We start from the raw sequence: 13,766 nt of genomic DNA, 5'->3' as shown, positions 1-13,766 counted from the left end.
GGGGACAAACTAGCTGTACCCCTATGATGGGGTACAGCTCCCCTCTTCAAATGCAGGCTCTCTTTCAGGGTGCCCTCTCTACAGGATTATTGCTGAGGATCCAACTAGTGCTGAGTGCTTGTACCAGTTGGCTATTTCTGAGGTTCTGGGATCCTTTTCCCCCACAGCGTATCAGGACATAAGGAGTGGGGGTGGCAGCCATGGCAGGAGGGAATGAAGCTGAGTGTGGCCCTGTGGACTATGGAAACGTGTTTCTGGGTGGTGCCTTGGTGCTTTTGTGTAAGAGACGAGCCAGAGGGAGGAGCTTTCTATTTGGCAAACTACCTCTTCACCGTGAACTTCTCCACAAAGAGTTGTGTCTTCACTGGACTAAACACCTGTCAGTCCATCCTCAAATCGGTACTACACACAGAACTAAGAAGACATTTACCTGAAAGAGACCGTCATGGCCTTAAGTGGTCCAAACAGATTAAAATCCCTGGCACAGGTGGTACCATATTCTGTGTTACTTTTTCTTATAAAATGTAGCCTTTTGGCTTTCTTCGTAATTGTCTTCATGGATAGGGAGAAGTAAAACAAAAGAAGTAAAAGGTAAATTTTGTTAGCAAGTTGGCCTGGGTTGAGAATTAAGACATTACAATATGTAAAACAAACACAAAATGCTGGCAAGGATGGTACTCTTTGGAAGTGAAATAGGGTGAGGGGCAGGAAATTGGACAGGGTATGGAGGGGATCAATTTTCATGGTTACATTTTGTTCATATTTGTGGTCACGTTGTTGTCTAACACAAATATGGCAATTTGAAGCCTTTGTTTTATTTTATTTTATTTTTTTATTTATTTTTTTTTATATTTTATTTTTATTTATTTGACAGAGATCACAAGCAGGCAGAGAGGCAGGCAGAGAGAGAGGGAGGAAGCAGGCTCCCTGCTGAGCAGAGAGCCCGATGCGGGGCTCGATCCCAGGACCCTGAGATCATGACCTGAGCCGAAGGCAGAGGAAGCCTTTGTTTTATTTTACTTCTGTTTTATCCATTGTATAAGAATTAGCGTGGATTTCTCTGGCTACCCAACATGAGCCATACCAGTGATAATGATAAGTAACATTCCTTCTTGCTGGTTAAAGAAGGAGTCTTCAAGATACTCCTCCTCATGACGAGCTGTCAGAAGGTCAGTAGTCACCTAACGCCACGTCACAGTGCCCACGTCATTCACCTCACTGCCGCTCATCACCTAGGCATTTTATCATCTCGCATCATCGCAAGAAGGGTGATACAGTACAATAAGATATTTGAGAAAGGCCACATTCATGTAACTTTTATTACTACATATAGTGTTATAATTCTTTTTTTCTCCAGAGAGAGCAGGGTGGGGGCCCGTGGGAGGGAGAGAGAATCTTAAGCAGGCTCCATGCTGGGTGTGGCTGCCTGTGGCTCAGTCCATGACCTTGAAATCGTGACCTGGACTGAAATCCAAAGTCCTTCATTCAACTGACTGAGCCACCTGGGTGCCCCTCTTATAATTCTGTCTTATTAGGAGTCATTGTTGTCATCCCCTTACTATGCCCCATTCATAATAGGTACATATGTGTAGGAGGAAACATAGCAGGTAGGGGGTTCAGTCATATCCGTTGATTCAGGCATCCACCGGGCATCTTCAGACGTACCCTTTTTAAAATTTATTTTTAAAAACTTTTTTAAGATATTATTTATTTGACAGGCAGAGATCACAAGTAGGCAGAGAAGCAGGCAGAGAGAGAGGAGGAAGCAGGCTCCCCGTAGAGCAGAGAGCCCCATGTGGGGCTCAATCCCAGGACCCTGGGATCATGACCTGAGCTGAAAGCAGAGGCTTTAATCCACTGAGCCACCCAGGCACCCGATTTTTAAAAATTTTAAAAATTTTTATTTTTTAAAATTATTTTTATTAACATATAATGTATTATTTGATCCAGGGGTACAGGTCTGTGACTCATCAGTCTTACACAATTCACAGCCCTCACCATAGCACATACCCTCCCCAATGTCCATAACCCAACCACCCTCTCCCTACCCCCAACCCCTCAGCAACCCTCAGTTTATTTCCTGAGATTAAGAGTCTCTGATGGTTTGTCTCCCTCCCGATTCCATCTTGTTTCATTATTTCCTTCTCTACCCCTCAACCTCCCCGCCCTGCTTCTCAAATTCCTCATATCAGAAAGATCATATGATAATTATCTTTCTCTGATTGACTTATTTTGCTCAGCATAATACCCTCTAGTTCCATCCACATCGTAGCAAATGGCAAGATTTCATTTCCTTTGATGGCTGCATAGTATTCCATTGTATATATATACCACATCTACTTTATCCTTCATCTGTTGATGGACATCTAGGTTCTTTCCATAGTTTGGCTATTGTGGACATTGCTGCTATAAACATTCGGGTGTATGTGCCCCTTCAGAGCACTACATTTGTATCTTTAAGGTAAATACCTAGTAGTGCGATTGCTGGGTTGTAGGGTAGCTCTATTTTCAACTTTTTGAGAAAACTCCATGCTTTTTTCCAGAGCGGCTTCACCAGCTTGCATTCCCACCAACAGTGTAGGAGGGTTCTTCTTTCTCCACATCCTCGCCAGCATCTGTCATTTCCTGACTTGTTAATTTTAGCCATTCTGACTGGTGTGAGGTGATATCTCATTGTGGTTTTGATTTGTATTTCCCTGATGCCGAGTGACGTGCAGCACTTTTTCATGTGTGTGTTGGGCATCTGGATGTCTTCCTTGCAGGAATTTTTTGATTGGAATATTTGTTCTTGGGTATTGAGTCTGATAAGTTCTTTATAGATTTTGGACACTAGCCCTTTATCTGATATGTCATTTGTGGATATCTTCTCCCATTCTGTCAGTTGTCTTTTGGTTTTGTTGACTCTTTCCTTTGCTGTGCAAAAGCTTTTGATCTTGGTAAAGTCCCAATACTTCATTTTTGCCCTTGCTTCCCTTGCCTTTGGCGATGTTTCTAGGAAGAAGTTGCTGTGGCTGAGGTCGAAGAGGTTGCTGCCTGTGTTCTCCTCAAGGATTTTGATGGGTTCCTTTCTCACATTGAGGTCTTTCATCCATTTTGAGTCTATTTTTGTGTGTGGTATAAGGAAACTGTCCAGTTTCATTCTGCATGTGGCTGTCCAATTTTCCCAACACGATTTGTTGAAGAGACTGCTTTTTTCCATTGGATGTTTTTTCCTGCTTTGTTGAAGATTACTAGACCGTAGAGTTGAGGGTCTATTTCTGTGCTCTCTATTCTGTTTCATTGATCTATGTGTCTGTTTTTGTGCCAGTACCATACTGTCTTGATGATTAGAGCTTAAAGTCTGGAATTATGATGCCACCAACTTTGGCTTTCTTTTTCAACATTCCTCTGGCTGCTCGGGGCCTTCTCTAAATTTTTTTTTTAAGATTTTATTTATTTATTTATTTATTTGTCAAAGAGAGAAAGAGAGCACGCACAAGCAGGCAGAGGCCGAGAGAGAAGCAGGCTCCCTGCTGAGCAAGGAGCCTGATGCGGGACTCGATTCCAGGACCCTGGGATCATGACCTGAGCCAAAGGCAGCAGCTTAACTGACTGAGCCACCCAGGTGTGGTCTTTTCTGTTTCCATATAAATTTTAGGATTATTTGTTCCATTTCTTTGAAAAAGCCTGATGGTGTTTTGATAGGGATTGCATTAAATGTGTAGATTGCTTTAGGTAGCATAGACACTTTCACAATATTTGTTCTTCGAGTCCATGAGAGTGGGACGTTTTTTCCATTTCTTTGTGTCTTCCTCAGTTTCTTTCATGAGTACTTTATAGTTTTCTGAGTACAGATTTTTTGCTTCCTTGGTTAGTTTATTCCTAGGTATCTTATGATTTTGGATGCAATTATAAATGGGATTGACTTCCATTTCTCCCATTTCTCTTTCTTCTGTCTTGCTGTTGGTGTATAGAAATGCAACTGATTTCTGTGCATTGATTTTATATTCTGACACTTCACTGAATTCCTTTATGAGTTCTAGCAGTTTTGGAGTGAGTCTTTTGGGTCTTCCACATAATGTATCATATCATCTGCAAAGAATGAGAGTTTGATGATTCGGATGACTTTTATTTCTGATTGCTGAAGCTAGGACGTCTAGTACTATGTTGAATAACAGTGGTGATAGTGGTGGACATCCCTGCTGTGTTCCTGACATTCGTGGAAAAGCTCTCAGTTTTTCCCCATTGAGAATTATATTCGCTATGGGTTTTTCATAGATGGCTTTAATGATATTGAGGTATGTACCCCCTATCCCTACACTTTGAAGAGTTTCGATCATGAAAGGATGCTGTACTTTGTCAAATGCTTTTTCATCATCTATTGAAAGTATCATATGTTCTTGTTCTTTCTTTTATTAATGTATTATATCACATTGATTGATTTGCGGATGTTGATCCAACCTTGCAGCCCAGGAATAAATCCCAGTTGGCCCTGGTGAATAATCCTTTTAATGTACTGTTGGATCCTATTGGTTAGTATTTTGGTGAGAATTTTCGCATCCATGTTCATGAAGGATATTGGTCTGTAATTCTCTCTTTTGATGGGGTCTTTGGTTTGGGATCAGGGTAAATGCTGGCCTCATAAAATGAGTTTGGAAGTTCTCCTTCCATTTCTGTTTTCTGGAACAGTTTAAGGAGAATAGGTATTAATTCTTCTTTAAATGTTTGGTAGAATTCCCCTGGGAATCCATCTGGCCCTGGGCTCTTGTTTGTTGGGAGATTTTTGAGACTGCTTCAATCTCCTTACTGGTTATTGTCTGTTCAGGTTTTCTCTTTCTTCCTGGTTCAGTTTTGGTAGTTTATATGTCTCAAGGAATGCATCCATTTCTTCCAAATTTTCAAATTTGCTGGTGTATAGTTGCTCATAATATGTTCTTATAATTGTTTGTATTTCTCTGGTGTTGGTTGCAATCTCTCCTCTTTCACTCATGATTTTATTTTATTTTAAAGATTTTATTTATTTATTTATTTATTTATTTATTTATTTTTTACAAAGAGAAGGAGATCACATGTAGGCAGAAAGGCAGGCAGAGAGAGAGGGGGAAGAAGGCTCCTTGCTGAGCAAAGAGCCTGATGCAGGGCTTGATCCCAGGACCCTGGGAGCATGACCTGAGCCAAAGGCAGAGGCTCAACCCACTGAGCCACCCAGGCACCCCCATTCATGATTTTATTAATTTGGGTCCTTTCTCTTTTCTTTTTGATAAGTCTGGCCAGGAGTTTATCAATCTTGTTAATTCTTTCAAAAAATGAGCTCCTGGTTTTGTTGGTTTGTTCTACTGGTTTTTTGGTGTTTTTTTTTTTTGTTTGTTTATATTTCACTGATTTCTTGCTCTGATCTTTATTATTTCTCTTCTGCTGGTTTACGCTTTCTTTGCTGTTCTTTCTCCAGCTCCTTTAGGTGTAGGGTTAGGTTATGTACTTGAGACCTTTCTTGTTTCTTGAGAAAGACTTGTATCGCTATATACTTTCTTCTCAGGACTGCCTTTGCTGTGTCCCAAAGATTTGAACAGTTGTGTTTTCATTTTCATTTGTTTCCATAAAATTTTTTCAATTTTTCTTTAATTTCCTGGTTGACCCATTCATTCTTTAGTAGGATGCTCTTTAGCCTCCATGTATTTGAGTTCTTTCCAACTTTTCTCTTGTGATTGAGTTCTAGCTTCAGAATGTTGTGGTCTGAAAATATGCAGGAACGATCCCAATCTTTTGATACCAGTTGAAGCCTGATTTGTGACCCAGGATGTGATCTATTCTGGAGAATGTTCCATGTGCGCTAGAGAAGAATGTGTATTCTGTTGCTTTGGAATGGAATGTTCTGAATATATCGGTGATGTCCATATCATTTAATGTGTGTCATTTAAAGCCTTTATTTCCTTGTTGATCTGCTTAGATGATCTGTCCATTTCAGTGAGAGGGGGTGTTAAAGTCCCCTACTATTATTGTATTATTGTCAATGTGTTTCTTTGATTTTTGTTATTAATTGGCTTATATAATTGGCTGCTCCCATGTTAGGGACATAGATATTTAAAATTGTTTGATCTTCTTGTTGGACAGACCCTTTAAGTATGATATAGTGTCCTTCCTCATCTCTTATTATAGTCTTTGGCTTAAAATCTAATTTATCTGATATAAGGATTGCCACCCCAGTTTTCTTTTGATGTCCATTAGCATGGTAAATTGTTTTCCACCCCTCACTTTAAATCTGGAAATGTCTTTGGGTCTAAAATGATTTTCTTGTAGACAGCATATCAATGGGTCTTGTTTTTTTAATCCATTCTGATACCCTGTGTCTTTTGTTTGGGGCATTTAACCCATTTACAGTCAGGGTAACTATTGAAAGATATGAATTCAGTGCCACTGTATTGCCTGTAAGGTGATTGTTACTGTACATTGTCTCTGTTCCTTTCCGGTCTACTACTGTTAGGCTCTCTCTTTGCTTAAAGGACCTCTTTCAATATTTCCTGTGGGGCTTGTTTGGTGTTTCCAAATTCTTTTAATTTCTCTTTGTCCTGGAAGCCTTTTATCTCTCCTACTATTTTCAATGACAGCCTAGCTGGATACAGTATTCTTAGCTGCATATTTTTCTCATTTAGTGCTCTGAATATGCCATGCCAGTTCTTTCTGGCTTGCCAGGTTTCTGTGGATAAGTGTGCTGTCAATCTAATATTTCTACCATTGTATGTTACAGAGTTCTTGTCCTGAGATGCTTTCAAGATTTTCTCTTTGTCACTGACTTGTAAGTTTTACTGTTAGATGATGGGTGTGGCCCTATTTTTATTGATTTTAAGGGGGGGTTCTCTGGGCCTTCTGGATTTTGATGCTTGTTCCCTTTGCCATATTAGGGAGCTTCTCTACTATAATTTTCTCCAATATACCTTCTGCCCCTCTTCTTCTGGGATCCCAATTATTCTAATATTGTTTCATCTTATGGCATCACTTATCTCTCAAATTCTCCCCTCGTGGTCCAGTAGTTGTTTGTCTCTCTTTTGCTCAGCTTCTTTATTCTGTCATTTGGTCTTCTGTATCACTTGTTCTCTCTTCTGCCTCATTCATCCTAGCATAAGAGCCTCCATTTTTAATTATACCTCATTAATAGCTTTTTTGATTTAAACTTGGTTAGATTTAAGTTCTTTTATTTCTCCAGAAAGGGATTTTATTTCTTCAGAAAGGGATTCTCTAATATCTTCCATGCCTTTTTTGAGCCTAGCTAGCACCTTGATAATCATCATTGTGAAGTCTAGTTCTGACATATTACTATGTCTGTATTGATTAAATCCCTAGGCGTTGATACTGCCTGTTGTTCTTTTTTTTTTTTTTTTTTTGTGGTGAGTTTTTCCACATTGTCATTTTATCCAGATAAGAATATATGAATGAGAGAATCAAATACTAAAAGGGTGGCAACAACCCCAGAAATATATATGCTATACCTACCGAAATCAGAAGAGACCTGAAACTGGGGGGAGAAGAAAGAGGGGGAAAAATTTAAAAGTTAAAAAAAATTAAAAAAAAAATAGAACAGAGCCACCCACTTGATTTTGGGTGTATTCTGGTCTCTTAGAAGAAACTACCCCCCAAAATTTTAAAGAAAGAAAAACATATATATATATATACAAAAATAAGGATAAACACAATGAAGGGATGGAATATGACTGTAAAGATGGAAATTTTAAAAAAGATTCTAAAAAAGGAATTGAGAAGATAAGTTGGTTGGAAAAAAGGAAAAAAAAAAAAGAGAGGAGAGAATGTGATCAGGCTGGAGACTAGCACACAGCCATGTGCTAGATTTGGGGTATATTTTGATTTATTGGAGAAATTGTATGCCAAAATTTTAAAGAAAAAAATCCTATATGTATACAAAAAATAAGGTAAATACAATGAAGGGATAAAATATGACTATAACAATAAAAATTTAAAAGATTTTTCTTCAACGGTATAGTTAAGATAAAATAGTTTAAAAAAACGTTAAAAGAGGAAAGAGGAAAAGTTAAAAAAATAGAATAAGAAAAAAAGACTTGAAAGACTAATGCATCATGGAAAAAAGCCATGAACTCTGTGTTGCTTTTCCCTAGCTCTGGAGTTCTGCAGTTCTCACTGAATAGTAAACTTGGTCTTGGGTGGATATTCTTGCTGATCTTCTGGGGGAGGGGCTTGTTGCAGTGATTCTCAAATGTCTTTGCCTGAGCCTCTTCCCAGCGTGGTGGGAAAAAGTTGTATTTGTTTTCCTGTGGTGGGAAATACTCTGTTCTGTTGCTAACCCCAAGGCCTGTTGCTACTGAGCTTATTCTGTGTGAGTCCAGCCACACACACACCTGAATTTGAGATCATTCCCTAAATGCATCTTCAATCATGAGTTTTTGATTCTCCCATGGGCATTTCTCCATGTCTACCATAAGCTCTCTGGAGGATGGAATGTTTATAACTTTTCTTCCCAACCTTTCCTATGTATTATAGCCTCTTTCTAGGCAAGAAGCTCTCTGTCCTGGCTCGGTAGCTTCTCTCCCACTGCATGCCCACCCCAGCTTCCCATGGGATCCTCCGTGGAAGTGGGTGGTTACTGGTCAGCGTTGTCCTCCTGACATCTGCAGGACAGGCTGTGCTTCTTTTTTTTTTTTTTTTTTTTTTTAAAGATTTTATTTATTTGACAGAGAGAAATCACAAGAGAGGCAGGCAGAGAGAGAGGAAGGGAAGCAGGCTCTCCGCTGAGCAGAGAGCCCGATGCGGGACTCGATCCCAGGATCCTGAGATCATGACCTGAGCCGAAGGCAGCGGCTTAACCCACTGAGCCACCCAGGCGCCCCACAGGCTGTGCTTCTTAACCATGCATGTGTGAGCAGGATGTGTGTTCCAGGTGGGACATGGGAAGGGGAGGGACGGGGGAATGAGAGAGGGAGACATGCAGACTCCCTCCTGAGCAGGGAGCCCAACACAGGCCTGGATCCCAGGACCCTGAGATTATGACCTGAGCTGAAATCAACAGTCAGACACTTAACTGACAACCACCCAGCTGCCCCTCCTGAAGCCATCCTTTGAAGCCACCTGGGTGCTTGTGTTTGGCTGGGAAGAAGGAGGATACTAGTAGGAGACTCTTATGATGCCAGATTAGACTGTTACAGGGGTCCCAGCTAATGTGAATGAAATGGTAGCCTGACTGATGATGGAATACAAGGATTGCAGGGAGTCTACAATTAGGGACAGTCCTTCTCTTGGTAGGTTACCTGGCAGTTTCCTCAGCCACGAGGGGTGTGTCCAAATTGCCTGAGAAGGCCCTGGATCAACAGATTTGCTCTGATCCCTTTTCTTTGCCTATGAGGCTTCTTAGTGTAAGGCCCTGCTATGTTGATGCCCTCCCCCAAGGGATCCCCAGGCCATATTCTTCCAAAAGCACGCCGTGCCCTGTTTGGTGGGGGTTCTTTCTGTATGAGAAGGGCTACACCTCTGAATCTGGAGGCAGACACATCTGGTTATGAATCCTAGCTTGGCCACCTACCGGCTATGTGACTTTTGGCATGTGGCTTAGCCTCTCTGAGTCCTAGTTTATCCCATCTGTAAGGTGGTATAATGATAATATCCCCCATTATACCATAATATTATATGCAAATGTTATGATACAAAGTTGAGTATTTATTTCAAAGTATCAAATGCCGGGGCACATGACTGGCTCTGTTGGTAGAGCCTGTGACTCTTGATCTTGAGGTCAAGCCCCACACTGGGCATAAAACTTACTTTAAATAAATAAAAAGCATTTTAAAAAATATTGCTATTCTAATGTATTATATATTATAAATTTGTACGTATCCATTTATACATAAATATTATGTAGCACCATTGTAACTACCTGTACCTCATGTACTAGCTATATTCTGTAACATAACAACCCATCCTACTGTGAGACTTAAATTCTGTAGGCAGAGTGTTTAGCACGGTCCCAGGCTCATCATGTAACTTAATCGCTGTTAATTATTGTGATCATAATTTTCTGGGGACCGCAACGTATAAAACAAGGGCCCATTTACTCACAATGTTCTGCTTGTTGTATGTGGTTGCTTTGGAAGCAATGAAGCTCATCAAATAATTAGGGAAACCAAGCCCAATTATAACCTGGGAGAGGAGAGACAGTATCCAGGGAGATGTTTGTTAAATTCTAAGTTGTTGGGTTTTTTTCTCTCAAGGGGGAAATGCTTTTTTAGAAGAACTTAGATCAACATGTTACTTAATAGAGAAGTGTATTAAATTTAAATAACCACCCACGTGTTCTGTGTGTCTTGAGGTGTTATTAGCCTTGGTTTTTACTGTCGTACGTGTGGGTGAGGAGGAGGGTGAGGCAGAAGTGGGGCTGGATATAAAGACGCAGCTTTTGGTGAGTTCTCCCAGCTTTCCTGTGTCAGTCCTGTGCCCCTGGTCGAAGGCTGTACTTGGAGCCAGAATTTGGGAGGAGGGGAAGGGGCTCTGCGCTGACGTCTTCGAGAACTTAGCAGTGACAGACTTGGATTTAGAACCCTCATCCCATGTTGACTATGTATGTACTGGTTATCATTTCTCCCGTTCTGCACAGAGGCGGTATGAAAGCCCAAGAGATGAAGCCTCATGGCCAGGGTCACACACCTGGCAAAACACCGTGGGATATGAGATCAGACAGCTGAGATCAGAATCTTGATTTCACCTGTGTGCTGATAGTTGCACTTAATATCCTTAGGTCTCCGTTTTCTTATCTACTAAATGGGTGCAATGACGAACCCTAGCTCATGCTGTTGAGAATCAATGAGATTAACTCTATAAAGTCTTAGCATGTGCTGTTTTAAGGACTCAATACCTGTTAGCTGCTGCTCTTATGATAATTCCCCTTGCATTTTGCTTATTCATCTCTTTTGTATGGTAGAGCCAGTTAAGATTCTTGCTCGAGGCTGACTCAAGCCTGTGCAGTGGTCACTTTTGTCTGGCATCACTGCTGATTATGGCAGGGAAGTCGAAGGAAAGGTGTGGCTATCATGTGAAAAACCGACAACCTGGTCCCTCTTCCATACATCAGTGAACCAGAGGAACATCTGTGCCTTTTTGCACATCAGTGACTGAAGCCTCAGGGCAAGTCCAAGACGGACCATTCTCAGGAATGCTTTCCAGGGAGGTGGTACTTTAAACAAACACGAGATTTGAGTTCCATATTGACAGACACAACATTTTTGGGAGGAGTAATTTATTACTCCGTAAAAACATTGTAAGTGGTGTCTCTGGAGGTCTGCTGGCAGCTTCAGCCTTGGATTCACTCTCTGGGACAGAAGTAAAGTGTGTTGCTGGGGAGCCTAGAGCTGCCCAGCCCCGCGGCTGCTGCTGCTCTCCTTCCCAGTGCTGTTTACACATGTCTGGGGCTGACCCCACCAGAGCCTGCCTCTGTCACCTGTAAGGATACCGACTTATGGGGTGAGGTTAATCATTGAGGAAACCGGTCCCAGCTGGCAAGGCAGCGGCTCTGTGTCCTGTGGAGCGTCCTCCTAGAAGTCGAGCTCAGGTGCGGCTTGCACCAGGGAGAGTTCCAGGCACAGCTGAAGCTATAAACAAACACCAGCTGATGATGTCCGTTTGGGAATTGCTTGTGTGTGAGAAATAAAGATCAAGATCGGGAGCTTGATCTGGCCCTTTGATTGCAACCAGATTGAATTTTAGATTCGATTTGATTTTTTTAAGGAGGGGGTGCTTGACTATTTCTAAGGTACTCTGGAGCTCTTGTGCTGGGGGACTGGGAAGGAGTTCGGGGTGCATTGGGCTGCGAAGGCTTGTGGGGCTGTAGGAAAGGCCAGCTGCCTCATCAGCCTGGGCCATTTCTCCAGGCATCTCTCTTTCTGATGAAACTACATTTGAAGTCGGTGATTTCCTGAGTGTCGAACCCATGCATGACGAGCATATTGTCTTGTCTTTTCTCCTCTTCTAGGCCGAGGAGGCAGCGGCAAAACAACTTCCCCATGTTCCCCTCCCCTAAAGCCTGGAATTTCAGAGGGGTAAGTGTTTTCCCCGGGTGTGGTCCCACAGCTGTACACCCTTTTCTGTCTGCTCTAGATACTGGGGCTGTTGGGGTTGGCTCTACTAACTGGTCTTTGCCAAAAAAGCTGTGTTTTAGCACTTGGAGAAATCACTTTTGTATCAGTGGTTGTGGCTTAGTTAGGAAATGTAAGTGGCTCAATTATAAGCACCTGCTGATGTTCATTTGCCCTGTAGGTCTAGAGCTCCTGGAAGCATCTGGTGAAGAAGCCAAGTCAGAGTAGAGGAGGGGGAGGCATTGTGCCTGTTTTCTTGGGAACCTGGAGGGACCCAGTGCACAGCGAAGAAAAAAGAAATCGGATATGTACCATCTGTTAATATGTAGATTTACAACTTCATGGGGAGCTTTGTTTTCCAGAAGGAGAAGTCTGTAAGCTCTAAACAGATTTTTAAGGGAAATCATAAAAATCTCCTAATCATAAAACCATAGACCCTTAGAATTGTATAGTCAGATCTAATCTCCTCTTGATGCAAAGTTTTCTTCCTTAACATAGTAATATTAATAGTAGTAGTAATAATAATAATAATAATAATAATAAAGTGTATGGAAGCCCTGCCACGTGCTAAAATGAATCCTAGTTCTGATCTTAGGAAAAAGACTGTGGCGTATGTAAAGAATGGTAAGAGCTCTGTTTCACCACCGGTGTTTGCCTGAATTGTTCCTTCTGCCTAGAACAGAGCCCTTTCTGTCCAGGACTGCACTCCTGTCCACACTCCTGTCCACACTGCAACTGGCCCACCCACTTCATCCCTTAGGTCTAAGCCTTGACATCGCCTGTGGTGGGGAAGCCTTCTGGGCTCAGCCACCTCCTATGGACCCCTGCACTTCCTTCTCATTATTGGGATAAGATAGTGCCCATGGAAATGTAAGATTAGAAGCTCCAAGCATCCGGTGTGTAGAGACCTTGTCATTCTCTCTTGCTCAGTGCTGGATCCCCGGGCCTTGTACCTACATACTTAATCAATTTGTTGAATGAATAAATAAATCTTTCACATCCATCGGACATAAAGTCCACTTGAAACTGTGTTTCAAGCTCACGTCTTTGGTCTTTTCAGCACTGTTTTTTCTAGTTGAGTTCCTCTTTAGTCTCCTGCGTAGATCTTAGTCATTTTCCCCAAGTGTGTTGTTAAAAATAAATATAGAGCATGGCTCTATTTTCGCTACGTTTACAATATGCTTTTCACTGAGTACAAAGAGAAATGTGTTGACCTCTTAAATAGATGGGCATGTCTTATGGAATGTAAGTCGTGTGTCTCCTAAACTGTTTATGGTTTTATGGATAAGATCCCCATTCCTTTGAGTGTGTTCAGTTGGATGATCATAACCAGTAGGTGGGAAAAACCTTGTGTGGTCAAATAAACTTGGGGCACACTGAGAGCACCTAATTAAGTATGTTCACCACTGCAAGACTTCTCAGAGCCTTTGATGTGTTGCTGTGTTTGGAGACTACGTTAAGGTGAGTTGATGGCATTGGTGGCATTTCCCGTAGTCATGGCTCATTAATCCTTGTTGACAAGATAGTTTGTACACACTTTGGAATAGTTGACATTTATTGTCAATGTTGAACTGTAGAGAAATTAGACCTCCTATGAGCAAGTGGGCCTTTTGGGGAAGACATTTATTTTCTCTCTGTCTCTGGCCTCCCCTCAGGAGACCCTACCCTTCCCTCTGCTTCAGCAGTGGTCACTAGCTAACTCTT

At 41.6% G+C, this 13,766-nt stretch overlaps 1 protein-coding gene across 2 annotated transcripts in view; it reads left to right on the top strand.

Moving 5' to 3' along the window:
- ARHGEF3 (Rho guanine nucleotide exchange factor 3) overlaps window positions 1-13,766 on the top strand; it is a 320,726-nt gene that overhangs the window by 95,408 nt on the left and 211,552 nt on the right. For both annotated transcript variants that reach the window (XM_045991707.1, XM_045991711.1), the window contains one exon: window positions 11,960-12,026. In XM_045991707.1, coding sequence (XP_045847663.1) covers window positions 11,960-12,026 — 67 coding nt within the window. The remainder of the gene's footprint in view (window positions 1-11,959; window positions 12,027-13,766) is intronic.

Source organism: Meles meles, chromosome 20, assembly GCF_922984935.1.
Source record: "Meles meles chromosome 20, mMelMel3.1 paternal haplotype, whole genome shotgun sequence".
Taxonomy (NCBI): Eukaryota; Metazoa; Chordata; class Mammalia; order Carnivora; family Mustelidae; genus Meles; species Meles meles.
This window is presented reverse-complemented; position numbering and strand designations above follow the sequence as displayed.